The following is a 17,569-nucleotide window of genomic DNA, read 5'->3' as shown; positions in this document are numbered from 1 at the left end:
AAAGGAAAAGAGAAAGAGGAGAGGAAAGCGGAGAGGCAGAGTGAAGGAAAGAGACAGGGGAAGAAGGACAGAGAGATAAAGAGAGGGAAGGAGAAAGGAAGAAAAAAGGAGAGAGAGAGGAAGACAGAAAGAGAGGGAAGGGAAGGGTAAAGAGAGAGAAGGGGTGAAAGAAGGAAGAAAAATGGAATCAATCTGGAATAAGCCCCAAGCCCTAATAAAGGACCCATGTTAGGAATAGAAACAGTGTTTCTCTCTCTCTCTCTGTCTCTCTTTGTATCTGTCTCTCTGTCTCTGTCTGTCTCTGTCTCTATTTCTCTTCCTGCTAAGAAGCCCACAGTAATATGATCTAGATTATGTCTCCTCTGTGGTGGCAGGAGGGATGGGAGAGGTGGTCAGGTTCTTCCCTGTCTGCGTATTTTGGAACTTTGCAGAGCACAAGGAGATTTACCTGACCTATCAGTGCTTAAAGAGAAAGATATTGAGGAGCAAGAGGCATTTTTCTATTCATTTCATTTCAATTCAGTTCATAAAACTAGACAGGTAGAAGTAGAAGAGAGCTCTGAAATAATTCAGTACGAAAACTATTTTAGAGATCAGGAAATTGAGGCCCAGAGACTTGGCTTCCTCAAAATCCCTCTGACAGTCTGACTCAAAATCCAGTGTTCTTCGCGGTGCCCCGCAGTTTCCTCATCACTTTAACAAGGTTTTACTTTTGTGGCCTATTAGGTTTCTACATTAGGGAAGCAACATGGGGCAGTGACCAAAGGGCTGATATTGAAGTCAGGAAAGCTTCTGTTTTAATTAACCTCAGACAGGTTGGGACCTTAGGCAAGTCACAAGCTATCTGACTAGAAAGCCTCAGGTTACTCATCTCTAAGAAAGGAGAATACTTCACAGGGTTGTATGAGAACATGTAGATCAAATGCCTGGCAAACCTCAAAATACCACATAGATAGGGGCTGTTATCTCCATATTAAACATTATATCAAAGGCAGATCTGCCATGCTCAAGTAGACTGATTATTATATGTATGAGGTAACAGAAAATAAGTATCCCATATAGGTTATGTAGACAGGATACAATTAAGTGCCAAAATTTTACCTAGACAATGACCAAGATAGGAAGTCAGAAAGAAGAGAAATAGGTATGAGCCAATACAGTCAGGAGGGCAGCTAGGTGGTGCAAAGGACACCTGGGGTCAGGGAGACTCCTCTTTCTGAATTCAAATCTGTTCTCAGACACTTACTAGTTATGTGACCCTGGGCAAGTCATTTAACCCTGTTTGTCTCAGTTTCCTCATCTGTAAAATGAAGTGGAGAAGGAAATAGCAAGCTACTCCAGTATCTTTTAAAGAAGACCCCAAAAGGGTTCAGACATGACTGAAAATTGACTCAATAACTATAAAGATACTGTGGTCAGGGAAGGCTTCTTGAAGGAGGTAGGACTTGTAATAGGCCTAAGAGGATAGATTGGATTTGGCTAGGTGGACATGGCAGCTGGTCAATCTGACCTTAAGTAATGGGAAGGCAGAAGGTGAAAAGGTTGGGGAAGTCCAGAGAACCTCTTTCCCCCTGCAATCTGATTCTCCTTCTACATACTCCACTTGTTTCTACCTTCATTGGGGTGGAAAGGCATGTTTGTCACTGTAACATAAAGGACAGAATGCTAGATTCTGGAGCCAAGAAGACTTGGGTTAAAATTCTTACTCACTTATTAGTTCCATGGCCCCAAGTAAATACCTTCACACTCTTTGGGCCTCCACTTTCTCATCTGAAAATGAGAAAGTAGGCCTTGGTGACCTTCAATGTCTCTCCTAGTCTTAATTCTCTGATCCTGTGAATGAGTCCACTATGGGAAACCAGCTCCTTGGAGATGACTTGGCATAAATACAGTTAGCTGGGCTGAGTGGATGCAATTTAGTCAGTCTTAATGTGTCACAGTTTGGTAAGGGCTACTGGTCTTGAATGAGTTTTCCAGGCAATCCCCCCAAACATAGTAATTGATGTCATTATGATCATATTTTAATTCTATAGCTATAAAATAAAAAGTAAACCAATTGTATTAAAATATAATAATCAAAATATTTTTTAAAACTAGTTCCTGGACCCAACATTAAGAACCACTGTATTGGAAGATCTTTAAAATCCCTTCTAATTTCAATGAAGTCAAATATATGATATTTTGGATAGCATTGGCCAGTGAAAATATAAGTATAAATTATTATACCTGTGCAAAGTTATACTGGGTATTCCTAAAGACTTAGTGCAGTTTTAAGCCATTAGTTTGGATAGCTTAAAACTGCTATAAGATTTTTGGGATGCCCCTTATACTCAGCAGAGTAAAAGGGGTATCAGAAGTTTGACACGGGGGGCCTGGTAGACCAGTCAGTGAAGGTGCGAAAGGCTAATGCCTGAAGCAGCAGGGTCCAGCCATACTGGCCTAACTTCTTGTTCTTCACACATAAGACACCATCTCCCATCCCTTATGCCTTTACCCTTGTAGTTCCCCTGGGTCTGGGATGTACTCCCTTCTTACCTTTGTTTCTTCATATCCCTGGCTTCCTTTAAGACTCAGAACAAATGCTACCTTCTGCAGGAGACCTTTCTTGCACCTTCCCCACCCCCTTGCTGCTAATGCCTTCCCTTGCCTTGAATTGCCTCTCTATGTATCTTGTATGCCTCTGTTCAGTACAGGCAGACCTCGTTTTATTTTGTGTTATTTTATTGAGTTTCACAGATATTGCAGAGTTTTGGGTTTTTTTTTAATTGAAAGTTTGTGGCAACCCTGAATCAAGCAAGGTTTTTGACACCATTTTTTTTCTTTTTTGTGCTCACATTGAGTCTCTATGTCACATTTTAGCAGTTTTGACAATATTTCTAACCTTTTAATTGTTATTATTTGTTACGGTGAACTGTAATCTGTGATCTTTGCTGTTACTATTAGCATTGTTTTGGGGTACCACGAACCGTGTCCATATAAGACAGAAAATTTATAAACAATGTTGTGTGCATTCTGACTGCTCTGCCAACCAGCAGTTCCCCACCTCTCCCTCCCCCTATTCCCTGAGACACAACAATATCTAAATTAAGTGAATTAATAACCCTACAACGGCCTCCAAGTGTTCAAGTGAAAGGAAGAGTCAATCCATGAGGCAACCTTCATTGCCTTATTTTAAGAAATTGCCACAGCCACCCCAACCTTCAGCAACCATCATCTGATTAGTAAGAAGCCATTAACATCAAGGCAAGACCCTCCACTAGTAAAAAAGATTATAATTCACTGAAGCCTCAGATGATAGCATTTTTAGGCAATAAAATATGCTTTTAATTAAGGTATGTACATTTTTTAGACATAATACCATCATACAGCTTAATAGACTGCAATATAGTATAAACATAGCTTTTCTATGCACTGGGAAACCAAAAAATTCACATGACTGGCTTTATTACAACACTCACCTTGTTGCAGCGGTCTGGAACCAAGCCCATCATATCTCTGAGGTATGCCTCTTTGTGTTGTCTTTCCCATTAAATTTAAGCTCCTTTAGGGCAGATACTGCTTTTTAAAATTTTTATTTTTTGTATTCATACTGCTTAGTACAACTCCTGGATCATTGTTAGGACTTAATAAATGCTTATTGACTTATTGACTGGAGAGAATTTAAGGAAAGAAAGATAGAATTTGGCAGGATAGGGAGGGCACAGAGACTCGGGTTCTTGTCATAACTACTAACTTAGTTGTACATTGTAGACAAGACTCATAGTCTATCTAAGCCTCAACTTTCTTATCTATAAACTAAGGGTCATTACTAAGTGCCCTTCTGGTTCAAAGTTCCCCAGCGATCTTCAGAGGTAGTAAGGTATCATGGAAAGAGCTTTGGGTTTGGAGGCATCCAACCAGGGTTATAACTGGCTCCCCTTCTTGTTACCTGGGTCCATGAAAAATTAGTTTCACTTCTTCCATGTGTGTTTCTTCATCTATAAAATTAAATGGTTGGACTCTAAGTTGCCATTTAGTTTTTTTTTTTTAAGCAATTGGGGTTAAGTAACTTGCCCAAGGCCATTTAGTTTTAAATGTTATAATCTCATAATTCAAAAGCAGAAGTCAAGTGTTGTATAAGAGTGAGACAATGTTTCCTATGTGCCAGACACTGTGCTAAGCACAGAGGATATAAATACAAGCGAAAAGAAAGATAATTCCTGACCTTGGGGAGCTTACATTATAATGGGGGGAGTCAACATGTAAAAGGGAGCTAAAATATAGAGGGGATGGAGAAAGTATTAGAAGCAGAGCTGGGAGGGGAACAAGCCTGGACCTCTCTGTTTACAAGAGGGAGGCCCTAGAAGGAACTCACTGAAGGGCAAATGGGGGGCAAGAATAGTGGAAAGAAATTTCCAGGGTGACAAAGCTCCAGACCTGAGGGAAATTTCAGGGTGAGAAGGCATTTGAGTCATGGTTATAATGTCTTTAGAGTGAGAAACACGCTGGGAGGGGAAGGACAGCAAGTGAGAGGGACCTGAGGATATTCATTCTTCATCACAGACCTAAGCTATACCAGCTATTGCTCAGTGATAATTCCTAGGTAGGCCTGACCTCAAGCCAATTAAACAAGAGTTCCGACACTGGCTTTCCTGCCCCCTGCCCCTAAAAGGAGAGGAATGCCCTTCACTCTGGAATCATGGAGCAATGGGGGGAACCCTTTCCATTTTGAAAGGTTATTTTGTGGGCAGCCTTATGTAGCAGTAAGAGCACTAGGTCTGGAATCAAAAGAACTAGGTTTAAAATTCGTCTCTACCACTTTCTACCTGTGTAACCTTGGGCAAGTCACTTAACTTTTATGGACCTTGGTTTTCTCATCTGAAAAATGAAGGGAATGGATTAAAGATTAATGGATTGAAGAGCCCCGAATTTCCTTTTGTGGCAGCTAGGTGACAAAGTGCCACGGCTGGAATCAGGAAGACATCTTCCTGAGTTCAAATCTGGCTTCAGGCACTTACTGGCTGTATGACTCTGGGCAAGTAACTTAATCCTATTTGCCTCAGTTTCTGATATCTGGAAAATGAGATGGAGAAGGAAATGGCAAACTACTTCAGTATCTTTGCTGAGAAAACCTCAGATGAGGTCATGGAGAGTTAGCAGACACGACTGAAATGACTGAACAACAACCCCACGAGTTTCCTTTCAGCTCTAAATCTTGTATGTAAGAAGGCCTAACTTTAGCAACACAATCACAACCCTTCAACCTGACAGCTTTCTCTGATCATACCGACTTGTTCTATGTCATATCAGCCATCTGACAAGAACTCCATTATTGTCCAATAAAGTTAAGGATCCTATCACTCTGTCAAGGTGTGAAATCAAGACCTCTGACTAAGGTTTGAAGATATTGTCAGTCTCTCTTTTTTTTTTAATTATTTACTATTAGTTTATAACATTCAGTTCCACAAGTTTTTGAGTTTCAGATTTTCTCCCCTCACCTCCCCACTCTTCCCCATGGCAGCTGCAATCCAATATACATTCTACATATACCTTCACATTAAACATTAGTCAAGTTGTAAAGAAGAATTATGACCAAAGGAATGAATAATGAAGAAGAAGAAACAACACAAAACAAAATGAAAGAGAGAACGAGCAAGTAGTTTGCTTCAATCTGCATTCAGACTCCATAATTCTTTCTCTGGATGGCGATAGCCTTTCCATCATGCATCCTTTGGAGTTGTCTTATAGCGTTGCATTGCTTAGATGAGCCCAGTATGCCAAAGTCAGTCATCACAGATACCATATATCTGTAATTGTGTACAATGTTCTCCTGATTCTGCTGTCCTCACTCAGCGTCAGTTTATATAAGTCTCTCCAGGTTATTATGAAGTCTGTTTGTTCCTCATTTCTTATAGCACAGCAGTATTCCATTACATTCATATACCACAACTTGTTTAGCCATTCCCCAATTAATAGGCATTCCCTTGGTTTCTAATTCCTTGCCACCACAAAAAGAGCTGCTATAAATATTTTTGCAAATGAGAGTCCTTTTCTCACTTGTATGATCTCTTTGGGATACAGTCCTAGAAGTGGTATTGCTGGGTCAAAGTGTATGTACATTTTTATAGCCCTTTGGGCATAGTTCCAAATTGCTCTCCAGAAAGGTTGGATCCATTCACAACTCTACCAACAATGCATTAGTGTTCCAATTTTCCCAGATAATATATGGAACACATTTGGCAAAGAGGAGGAAACTTGGTGTAATGGCTTGTATTTGACTTAGATTTAGGAATACCTGAGTTCAAATCCTACCCCTGAGACTTACTAGCTATACAACCCTGGACATTGATCATTTTCCTGTTTTGTCATGTTAGCCAATCTGACCGGTGAGATGTGGTACCCAAGAATTGTTTTGATTTGCATTTCTCTGATCAATAGTGATTTAGAGGATTTTTTCATATGCTTATAGATATCTTTATTTTTTTCTTCTGAAAACTGCTTGTTCATATTCTTTGACCATTTATCAATTGGGGAATGACATATTCTTATGAATTTGACTCAGTTCTCTGAATGTTTTTGAAATGAGGTCTTTATCAGAGACATTCATTTTTCTGCTTCCCTCCTAATCTTGTTTATGTGGGCTTTGTTTGTACAAAAACTTTTCAATTTAAAGTAATCAAAATTATCCATTTTGCATTTTTAATGCTCTCTGTCTCTTGTTTGCTCATAAATTTTTCCCTCCTCTATAAATCTGACGGGAAAACTATTCCTTGCTCTCCCAAATTGCTTATAATATCAGCCTTTATAACTAAATTGTGAACCCATTTAGACTTTATTTTTGTATACAGTGTAAGATATTGGTCTATACACAGTTTCTGTCACACTATATTCCAGTTTTCCCAGCAGTTTTTGTCAAATAGTGAGTTCTTATTCCAGAAGCTGGAGTCTTTAGTTTTATCAAACAGTAGATTACAATAGTCATTGATTACTATGTCTTGAGTACCTAATCTATTTCAGTCAATCTCTTTTAAAATAGTTTTTTCTCTCCTCAAACCACCACTCCCTCTTTCTCCTCCATATCAAATGAAAAATAAAAATTACTTGTGAGAGTAAGGATCTAAATCCGTGATTTCATTCAGTTAGGGAACTTCTAGTATGGTAGTTCCATACACAATACTGATAGGTCACTAATTAGTAAACTTAGAGATGTCTGGGGCACCAAGTGGTTAAGGGACTTGCCTATGGTCTCACAGCCAGAATTTGTGAGGTTGAACTTGAATCCAGGCCTTCCTGACTCAAAGGCTCACTTTCAATTTTCTCTACCACATTGAAAAATTATAGTTGTAAAAAAAACCAAATTGACCTTTCATAATTCATTTCAGGTGCAGATAACAAGATTCTTTGTGGATTACCAACTGTCAGAAACATAGCCAGCTATGTCTTTGTGCTCATTCCTGAAGGGGAAAGGTCCAAGGCCCCGTTATTCCTCTTTCCGGAGGGAATCCTTTGGAAGGTCCCATCAGCAGCTAAACCAAGACTATGAGACCTTGCTGGAAACATGCCTGAGGAACAATCACCTCTTTGAAGATGACAGCTTTCCAGCTGACATGAGCTCCATAGGCAGAGGATCCCTTTTGCAGAAGCTGCCCCCAACCCTGCAGTGGAAGAGACCTACTGTGAGTTACTGCCTGAGTTCCTGAAAGAAGGGTGTATCTTTTCAAGTGGAACTCTTTTATCTATCTATCCAGTACCTTTCTTTGGAGGAGTCTAAGACATTTCACTTTCCAGTCTTCATTAGAGAAAACATTAGAGACAGAAAAAAAGAACTAGCTTTGGTGTCAGATGACCTGGGGACAAGTTTCTTTGTTATAGATGACCCGTTCCATCTCAGGAAAGTCACTCAATTTTTTGGAGCCTCAGTTTCCTCTTCTATAACTAAGGAGATAATACATACGTTACTTCACATAGTTGTGAGAAACATATTTGTAAATCTTAATATTCTTTAAGTCACAATCGCAATTGGCATATATAATCAGTTCAATAGCTAATAATTTATATAATTAAGTTTATTATTTAAATAATAACTAACAGTTATATAGTGCTTAAATGCTTAAAAGGTATATTATGTACACTATCTCAGCCTCATGACAATTCCATGAGTCTTTACCATTTGCATTTTACAGATGAGGAAACTAAGGTTGAGAGAGCTTAGATGACTTGTCCAGAGTTGTATAGCTAGTAAGTCTCAGGGGTAGTATTTGAACTTAGGTATTCCTAAATCCAAGTCTGATACAAGCCATTACACCAAGCTTACTCCTCTTTGCCAAATGTGTTCCATATATCATCTGATTTGAGCTTGACAACAACACTAAGAGGTGAACGCTATAGTTATTATTATTCCCCTCTCACAGATGAGACAGAGTCTGAGAAAGGGTAATTAACTTGCCCGTGGTCTTATACCTAGTAAATGTCAGAGACAAGTGACCATTAACTTCTGCTTGAAGATCTCCAGTAAAGGGGAGCCTACTACTTTCTGAGGCAACCCTTCCATTTGTCTGCAGTTCTACCTATCAAGAATTTTTTCCCCCACATATCCACCTGATATCTGCCTCTTGGCAGCTTTCATTCATTGCTTCCAGGGGACCAAGCAGAACGAGTCTAATAATAATCCTTCTTTCACCTAACAGTTCTTCAAATCCTTGAAAACAGTTTGGTAAATGAATAAGGGGTGACCCTCACCTTGATGCCTACCCCCTCTCAGAATCACAGAACTTGAGAATTACAGCAGTTGCAGAGACCACTTAGTCCAACCCTTGTGCAAAAAGGCCCACTCCACAGTCCAGCACTTGCTGAAAAAGTCAGGGAGGAGGAAGAGGACAGTATAAATCATTCAGAGCAAGGAGAGGTAAAGACTATACATTTCAGAAATGCTTCTGTTATTGCCAAAACCTCCAGGTAAATGAATTTCCAGGCTCAATATGAGAAGATTATAGCATCACAGAATGTTAGAACTAGAAGGAACTCTAGAGATCTCCTCTTTCATTTTACAAATGAAGAAACTGAGACCTAGAAAAGAAGAGCATCAAGGCTGTACTGGGAATAAGTGGCAAAGCCAGGATTTGAACCCAAAATCAGCTGACTCCCAGTTCTGTGTGCTTTCTATGACACTCTATTGTCTCCAGAACTCCTGAGAGTCCAAATCTCATATCAGGCTTCTGACTTGTACTGGTTATAAGGGGGCTGGAAAGGAGCTTCCGGTATGTGATGGTTTCCTGTCTGTTCTCCCAGGAGCTGCACGAGAACCCTGTATTCTATTCAAGCAGAATAGGAAGACTGGGTCTGTGCCAGGGAATAGTAGGTGAGTCTACTTCTGCTCTTTCCCCTTTCCCTTGCCCCCAATCCTTTTCTCCATTCTTTTTTTCCCAAGGAATCAGCAGGGATGTATTGGAGAGTTTGGGAGCCAGGAAGAAACTGAGGATGTTAAGGAGTTCTGTTTCCTTTAGATGACTTTACATCCTCCTCCTGCCCTGCTAAATGTCTGCATATCCTAAGGCTCAAGCCACTTTCTATTTTCCTCATTCCCCTTAGAAATCCCTTATAACACTACATCAGTGGGACTGTCCAATCTGCATCTCAGGCTCTGATCTGCCTGAACTTCAGTCCTGCTGGACATTGCCATCTGGATGGGTTGCAAACTCAACATGTTGAAATACAAATTTGTCTTCTCTTCATATGAATTGATTTTTTGCCAATCATGACACTTTCTGAGCTACCAAGGCTTGAGATTTTAAGATCGCCTAAAACCTTCCCCATCTCTTCCCCTCCCAACCTCCCGTCAGTTGCCAAATCCTGCCAATTCTTCTTCCACAATATTTTACATCCATCACTGTTACTCCATTCTCACTGCCAGTACCCTAGTTCAGCTCTTTTTTTTAAATTACTTGTACTATTCAAATTAACCTCTCTGATGAAGAATAAAAGCTTGCATTTATATGGCAATTTCCTTTAAAGTTTGCAAAGCACTCTCCTTATGATAAGACTAAGAGGTAGGTAGTGTGAGCATTATTCTCTCCATTTTAAAGAGGAAAAAAATTGAGTCTCAGACAAATTATGTGATGCATTTCTATTTTGGGAGGCAATTGGAGTTAAGTGACTTGTTCAGGATCATATCTCTAGTAGGTGTCTGAGGCTGGATTTGAACTCAGGTGCTCCTGACTCCAGGGCCAGTGCTCCATCCACTGTTTCCACTGCCTAGTGGCCCCTAAATGATTGCTTTAAGTGAATCTTACATCTTGTTATCTGTCTAACAACAGATCCTTACATTGTACTCTTAGATTTGCAAAGCACTTTACCTACATTAACTGATTTGAGTCTTGTAACATCTCTATGAGGTGGTTACTATGAGTATCTGCAGACATCTCAGAGGCATTACGTGACCAGCTTATGGTCACAGAACTGCTACTTGTCAGAGGTGGGATTTGAACACAGGTCTTCCTGTCTGCACTTTCAGAACTGCATACACTTCACTGGAATGCTTTGAAGTTCTGGGGTGCTTTCCTTTTTTGTCATTTACTTGGTGTAGTGTCCTAGGGAGTAAACTATTGCTAACTATGCAGACTGGCACCTGTTCAGCAATTTATAATGTTTATGTTTTGCTTTTGCATTGCCAACATTCATGGATTATTCCCATTCAGTGACTGGTCTGTAGGAGACCACAAAACACTTCCAACTGTATTATTTAATTTGACCTTCATACTAACCCTCTGAGAAGAAAACAATTAAGCCAACATCAACTCCCCCCCAACCCCTTCCTGACTTCCTGTGGCAATATTGTCTAAATCAGATCTTCTTGTGCTGTTACATTGAAGTCGATGTAGATTTTATTTAAAGAGAGTCAACATGGGGGAAGTGAATTGAGAGTTGACCTCAGAGCCAACAAGGCCTTGGTTCCAGTCCTATTTCTGATATATCCTGGCAGTATGACCTTGGAAAAGTTAGTTCCTGGGGGCAATGAGACTATACATTGTAGAAAAGGTGCTTGCCTGCATTTGTAGAAGAAGCTTCCACACTGGAAGTCCCTTAGAGTGACTAATGAAATCACTGCTCCAGTAAAAAAAAAAGAAAAGTAGCATATACTGTTCCTGAATATCAGTATCATTTTCTTGTTGGCTAGTTGCATTCCCAATAAGATGACAAAGCTCTTAGAAGGCAAGGCTTTGTCATGCGATGCTCTGATAGACTACTAGGTGAAGCAGTGAATAGGGCACTGAACCTAGAGTCAGGAAAATTTGAGTTCTAATCCAGCCTCCAACACTTACTAGCTGGTAACTTAACCTCTCTGTCTGTCTCGGTTGACTAATCTGTAAAATGGGGATAATAATTGCACCTATCTCCCAGGCCTGATGTGAGGATAAAATGAAATCTTACTTGTAAAGTGCTCTATAAAACTTAACGCATTATATGAATGTGAGCTATTATTGTTATGGCTGATTATTATTAGTGCTGGGCCAGCAGTCTGAAAGATAACCTACCTCCTACAGGAAAACTGTAAAGATTAATGATATAATAATTGTAAAAACACTTAGCACAGTGCCTGGCTAATAGTAAGGGCTACCTAAATGTTAATAATTATTGTTCTTTTCCCCTATGTTATATTGCACATTTAACAAATATTTGTTGAAGTGAAGAAAAGTGAATTGTGTGTTGTTTTGGTCCAGGAAACTGCTGGTTCTTGGCTGCACTGGAAGCTCTCACATTCCATTGGGACATTCTGAGGCGGGTAGTGCCTCTGAAGCAGAGTTTCACCAAGAAATATGCTGGCATCTTCCTCTTTCAAGTAAGTCTCCTTCCTGAGACCACCTGTAAGGAGGTGACAGGTGGAGCTTTCTCCTACAAATGTCTGGGCTGAGTACAACCGGGTGGTATCTTGGATGGAAGCCTTATCTAACAAGCTGGGTTCTCCATCTTCACCACAGTCCTATTATCACTGAGCATGTCTGGCTTTCTTTCCAGTTCTGGCATTTTGGTGAATGGATTCCTGTTGTGGTTGATGACCGTCTACCCGTGAATGAGGCTGATCAACTGGTATTTGTCTCTTCCACCTGCAAGAACTTGTTCTGGGCAGCACTGCTGGAAAAGGCGTATGCCAAGTAAGAGAAGCATTAGACATTCAGATAGATAGGATAGATAAGGATAGGTGGATAGATTTTTTAAAAGGTGGATGAATGGATAGTTAGATAATTAGCTAGATAAATGGAAAGATGGAAGAATATAGAGAATTAAGCTCTTGCTATGTGTCAGACACTGTGCCTTTAAGCACTGGGGATATGATTCAAGCAAGCAAGGAAAGTCTAGACTTTTAATGGGGTAAGGAAGACAACAATAGCTTCCACCCTCTGGGATATTCTTACCAGAGCCACAAAAGAGAATTGGGAAGGGAAGACAAGTGGGACATGGGAAGGACAGAGGAAAAGTACTTGTATTAGCACAATATGGCATCGAGGAGGAGGTAGATTTCAGAAAGTCCAGGGGTAAATAAGGAGAAATATGGTCAGGATCCTTCATAAAATGATGGTCCTTGGGAAGGAGTTATCAGTAAAGAAAGGGAACTACAAGGCAGAGGTTTCACAGGGTGATGATATGGCAAAAGCAGAGAAGGAAGATTCTGGAAGAAGTCTGATTTGGAGTGAACTCTTCTCCCCTTTTCTGTGTTTCTCTGTACATGTCTATGTCTGTGACTCTGATTGTCTCTGTATCTCTGATTCTCTCTCCAGGGTCAAAAGATGTGAATTAAAATCCTGCCTCTGGCTCTTATTTATGTGGGCTTGGACAAATAACTCAGCTTCCTCAAGCCTCAGTTTCCTCACCTTTAAAATAAAGGGGTTGAGTTAAATAATCTCTGAGGTCCCCTCCAGTTCTAGATCTGGGCTTTATTATGATCTATGATCTATACCCTATGTGTTTTCTCTGTCTTTCTTTTATTGTAATTCTCCAAACTCTGCTCTAGAAGCATAAAGGGAAAACTTTATAGGGAGGAAAACGAGGTCAGTGAGCAGAGAAATGACTTAAACAAGGAATTCATTCAGGTGATGAGGTCCTGAATAAGAATTCCTGAATTTTAATTCATAGTCACTAGGTTTCTTATAGGTATGGATGGAATTTGTTTGTTTTAAAGAGGACCTGTATTTTTTCAAAATAAATTCACTTTGTTTAATGAAAGTCCTCCTTTTCTCCATTCCACCTGCCTTCCAGCTTCTCCCTTTCCCATTAAAATAGAAAGGAAAAACAAAACCCTTATTACAAACATGTGTAATCTAGAAAAAGAAAAACATGAATTAGTCAAGTTCAACATTTATTCCTCAGTCTGACCTCTGAGCCCATCATCTCTTTATCTGGAGGTGGGTAGCACACTTCACCTTGAGTTCTCAGAAACTATCATTGGTCATTGCTTTGATCAGTGTTCCTAAGTCTTTCAAAATTGTTTGTCTTTACAATACTATTGTTATTGTATAACTGGTTCTGCTCACTTTACTCTTCAGTAATTCATACAAATCTTCTGATGTTTCTCTGAAACTATTCCTTTCATCATTTCTTATAGCCAGGAAGACTCATCTCCATGAGTTCAAATCTGGCCTCAGACATTTACCAGCTGTGAGACCCTGGCAAGTCATACAATTTGCTTTAGTTACTCATCTGTCAAATAAACTAGAGAAAAAAATGGCAAACCACTCCAATATCTTTGCCAAGAAAACCCCAAAATGGGGTCACAAAGAGTCAGACATGACTGAAAGCCACTTAATATAATATATGCATATATACACACATATACATATACGTATATATGTATATATATATGTAAATGTGTATCCCATTCATTTAAAAAAATTTCTTTGGAGTAGTTGTATTGCTGGGTCAACGGTTATATATATAGTTTAATAATTTTTTGGCCAGAGTTCCAAATTGTTTTCCAAAATGGTTGTAAAAGTTCTTAGCTCTACCAGTGGTATGTCACTATATCTGTTTTTCTACAGACCCTTTGACATTTGTTGTTTTCCTTTTTTATTAGGAAATTATTTATTTGCCAGTCTGATGAGTGTGAGGTAGAATCTGACTCAGAACTTTTAAATTTATTAGCTATTTAGAGTATCCCCCCCCATGGGGCTATTGACAGCTTTGATTTTTTCTTCTTGACTGTTAATATCCTTCGACTATATAAAAATTGAGGAACAGCTCTTATTCTTATAAATTTAAATCAGTTCCTTATATGTTTTAGAAATTAGATTTTTATTAGAGAAATTTGTTGCAAATATTTTTTTCCACTTACTTGTTTCTCATCTAACTTTGTACTGAATTTTAAAACTGCATGTAATGAAAATTGTTTATTTTACATTACATCTCTATCTTACCATTCGCTCTCTCTGTTGTCTGGTCATGAACTTTTTACCTATCCATGGATCTGACAGTTAATTTGTTTATGATGTCATTCTAGATCTAAATCTTGTACCCATTTGGAACTTTTCTTGGCATAGTGTGAGAGGTTGGTCTATATAGATTCTGTACCTAGTTTCTGCCAGACTGCTTTCCAAGTTTTCTCAAAAGTTTTGTTGAGTAGTAAGTACTTACCTCAGTAACTGGGATCTTTGGAATCATCAAATAATAGGCTACTGTGTTTTAAAATTCTGTATGTTGTATACCTAATCCATTCCACTGATGGATATCTTTCTTTTTAAACTTGTAGCAAATTGATTTAATGATTATTGTCTGGTAGCATGGTGGTACTACTAGGTTATTTTTCTTGTTACTTTTTGAAAATTATTTCTCTTGAGATTCTTGAACTTTTAGTCCTTCAGATAAAGTTTGTCATTGTTCTTCTAGCTTTATAAAGTAATCTTTTGGTAGTTGGATTGATGTAGCACTAAATAAGTAAACTTGGAGAGCATTGTCACTTTTTTTTCTTTTTGGAGGGGAGAAAGGCAAGGCATTTGGGGTTAAGTGACTTGCCCAAGGTCAAAGAGCTAGTAAGTGTTAAGTGTCTGAGGTCAGATTTGAACTCAGGTCCTCCTGACTCTAGGACTGGTGCTCTATTCACTGTGCCACCTAGTTGCCCAGAGCATTGTCATTTTTATGATATTGACTTGGCCTACCCATGAGAGTGTTTTGTATTCATAGAGCTTCTCTGTGTGTCTTGGAAGATAGATTCTGAAGTATTTGCACTTTCTCTAGTTGTTTTAATTGAAATTTCTCTTTTTAGTTCTTCGTACTATATTTTATTGGTAACATACAGAAATTCTGATGATTTGTGTCGGTTTATTTTGTATCTTGCAACTTTGTTGAAGCTGCTAATTGTTTCAATTAATTTTGTAGTTGACTCTCTTTTGAGGGTTCTCTAAATGACCAATTATATCATCAGCTTTTGCTCTCTTCCCCTCTCCTCTTTGCATCACCCTGTACCCAAACACACCTTCTTATCTTTCCTTATCTTCCCCTTAAACCACTGTTGGAGATCTGCTCCCCTGAACAGTATGTTTTGCTTCAGGCCAATTCCTCCCTTCATCTAACTCCTCTTATTATTCCGCTCTCCCTTTCCCCCTTTTCCTCCTGTTTCCCTGTTAAGTGAAATATATTTCAATACGCGTTTGTGTGTGTGTGTGTGTGAGTGGGTGAATTCTTCCCTCCTTTGATGACTTTAGATGAGAATGAGATTCAAGTATCACTCATACCTACTACCCCTTCCTCCTTGTTTATATAATCTTCTACTTGCTCATCCTACTTATGTGAAATAATTTTCCCCACTCTTCCTTTCCCTTAAAGGGAGGCTTGTTTTTCTGAGTCTGCTTTCCCTTCTGTTTCTTGGGAGGAGGGAGTCAAATACATATACCTAGAGAATCAAAAATAGATGGTAGAATGCACTCATAGGAACACAAAGCTGGAAGAACTCTCTGGAGAGTACCCAGAAAAGATGGGCAGTTCTTAGAAATGATTCTTCCCTGTTCTGCTCTTTTGGCAGGCTCTCAGGTTCCTATGAAGACCTGCAGACTGGGCATGTTTCAGAGGCCTTTGTGGACTTCACGGGAGGTGTGACGGCTACAATTCAACTAGCAAAGGCCCCCTTTGACCTCTGGGACATCCTCACCAGAGTGGCTTCCAAGCGATCCCTCATTGGCTGTCAGACCCACTCAGGAGTGAGATTCGGGTCTTGGACCTGTTCTGACACTGCCCTCCCTAGCAATGCTCCAGCTTACACTCTCTGTGCTCTTCAATTACTTCCCTTCTGCTCTAATGCCCTTGCCCTATGCAGCGTTTCCATTGGATGATAAGCTAGCATTTCTAAAGAAAGCACTTTAAGGTTTATGATGCACTTTACAAATATGTTCTCACTTTATTCTCACAACAACCCTGGGAGGTGGGTGCTTTTGAGGTAAAGTGACTTGCCCATGGTCATGCAGCTAGTAAGTACCCAATGTCAAATTTGAATTCATGTCTTCCTGATTCCAGATCCAGAGTTCTTTCTCTCTGCTCTACCACCACCTAGCTTGTATATCCCTGAAAATGACTCCTATGCTAGCTAGAAAATGACACCTATTACTCTGCCTTCCCCTATCACTGTGGTCCAGTGGATAGAGCAACAGCCCTGGAGTCAGGAGGATCTGAATTCAAATCTAGCCTCAGACATTTACTAGTTGTGTGACCCTGGGCAAGTCATTTAACCCTGTTTGCCTCAATTTCTTCATCTGTAAAATGAACTGGAGAAAGAAGTGGCAAACAGCTTCAATATCTTTGCCCAGAAAACCCCAGGTGGGATCATGAAGAATTGGACATGATTGAAAGATGACTCAACAACAACCCAACCCCCCCCAACATTGCAGATTCTATTGCAAGTTTTGGTGCTCAAGTGCATACCATCAATCAGTAGATACATATCTCCAATGTGCCAGACACTGTTCTATGGGATGGGCGATACTGATGCAGATATAGTCTCTGCCCTCAGCTAGCTTATGCTCAGGGACAGAGGAGGGGAGAATGATATGTACACATTTGGGACTGGGGCATCATATCTATGATTTTATTGGTAGAGAGAACTTTAAGGTGAGGAAACTCCAACTACCAGTGCAGCTAGACACCCATTCTGCAACTTACTTTTAGGGGGGTTTAGCACCAGAAACTGATGTGATTTTAATAGTGGACAAGATATTAAAGAAAAGGCATTAGCATTGGCTGTGCAGCTGTACTCTAAGGACCTTGGGACTTTTCCATTTGACTTGCATCTGCTACCTTTCATGTGTATTGTCTTCCCTAGAATGTAAGCTTCTTTAGAGTAGAGATCATCTCACTTTTCAATCTTTTCAATGGTATTCCTCCCACTTAGTACAAAGCTTTGCACACAGGGAGCTCATGACAAATGCTTTCTTCCTTTCTTTCCTCTCTCCCTCCTTACCTCCTTTCCTTCTTTTCCCTCCCTCCCTCCCTCTGTCCTTCCCTTCCTTCCTTCCTTCCTTCCTTCCTTCCTTCCTTCCTCCCTCCCTCTGTCCTTCCCTTCCTTCCTTCCTTCCTTCCTTCCTTCCTTCCTTCCTTCCTTCCTTCCTTCCTTCCT

At 39.7% G+C, this 17,569-nt stretch overlaps 1 protein-coding gene across 1 annotated transcript in view; it reads left to right on the top strand.

Moving 5' to 3' along the window:
• CAPN14 (calpain 14) overlaps positions 1-17,569 on the top strand; it is a 65,223-nt gene that overhangs the window by 1,660 nt on the left and 45,994 nt on the right. The window contains exons 2-6 of the mRNA XM_069071814.1: positions 7,440-7,655; positions 9,268-9,337; positions 11,697-11,815; positions 11,992-12,128; positions 15,986-16,160. Coding sequence (XP_068927915.1) covers positions 7,440-7,655; positions 9,268-9,337; positions 11,697-11,815; positions 11,992-12,128; positions 15,986-16,160 — 717 coding nt within the window. The remainder of the gene's footprint in view (positions 1-7,439; positions 7,656-9,267; positions 9,338-11,696; positions 11,816-11,991; positions 12,129-15,985; positions 16,161-17,569) is intronic.

Source organism: Petaurus breviceps, unplaced genomic scaffold, assembly GCF_028583685.1.
Source record: "Petaurus breviceps papuanus isolate PSGF00001 unplaced genomic scaffold, PetGlider_PUasm1.0 90845, whole genome shotgun sequence".
Classification (NCBI taxonomy): domain Eukaryota; kingdom Metazoa; phylum Chordata; class Mammalia; order Diprotodontia; family Petauridae; genus Petaurus; species Petaurus breviceps.
This window is presented reverse-complemented; position numbering and strand designations above follow the sequence as displayed.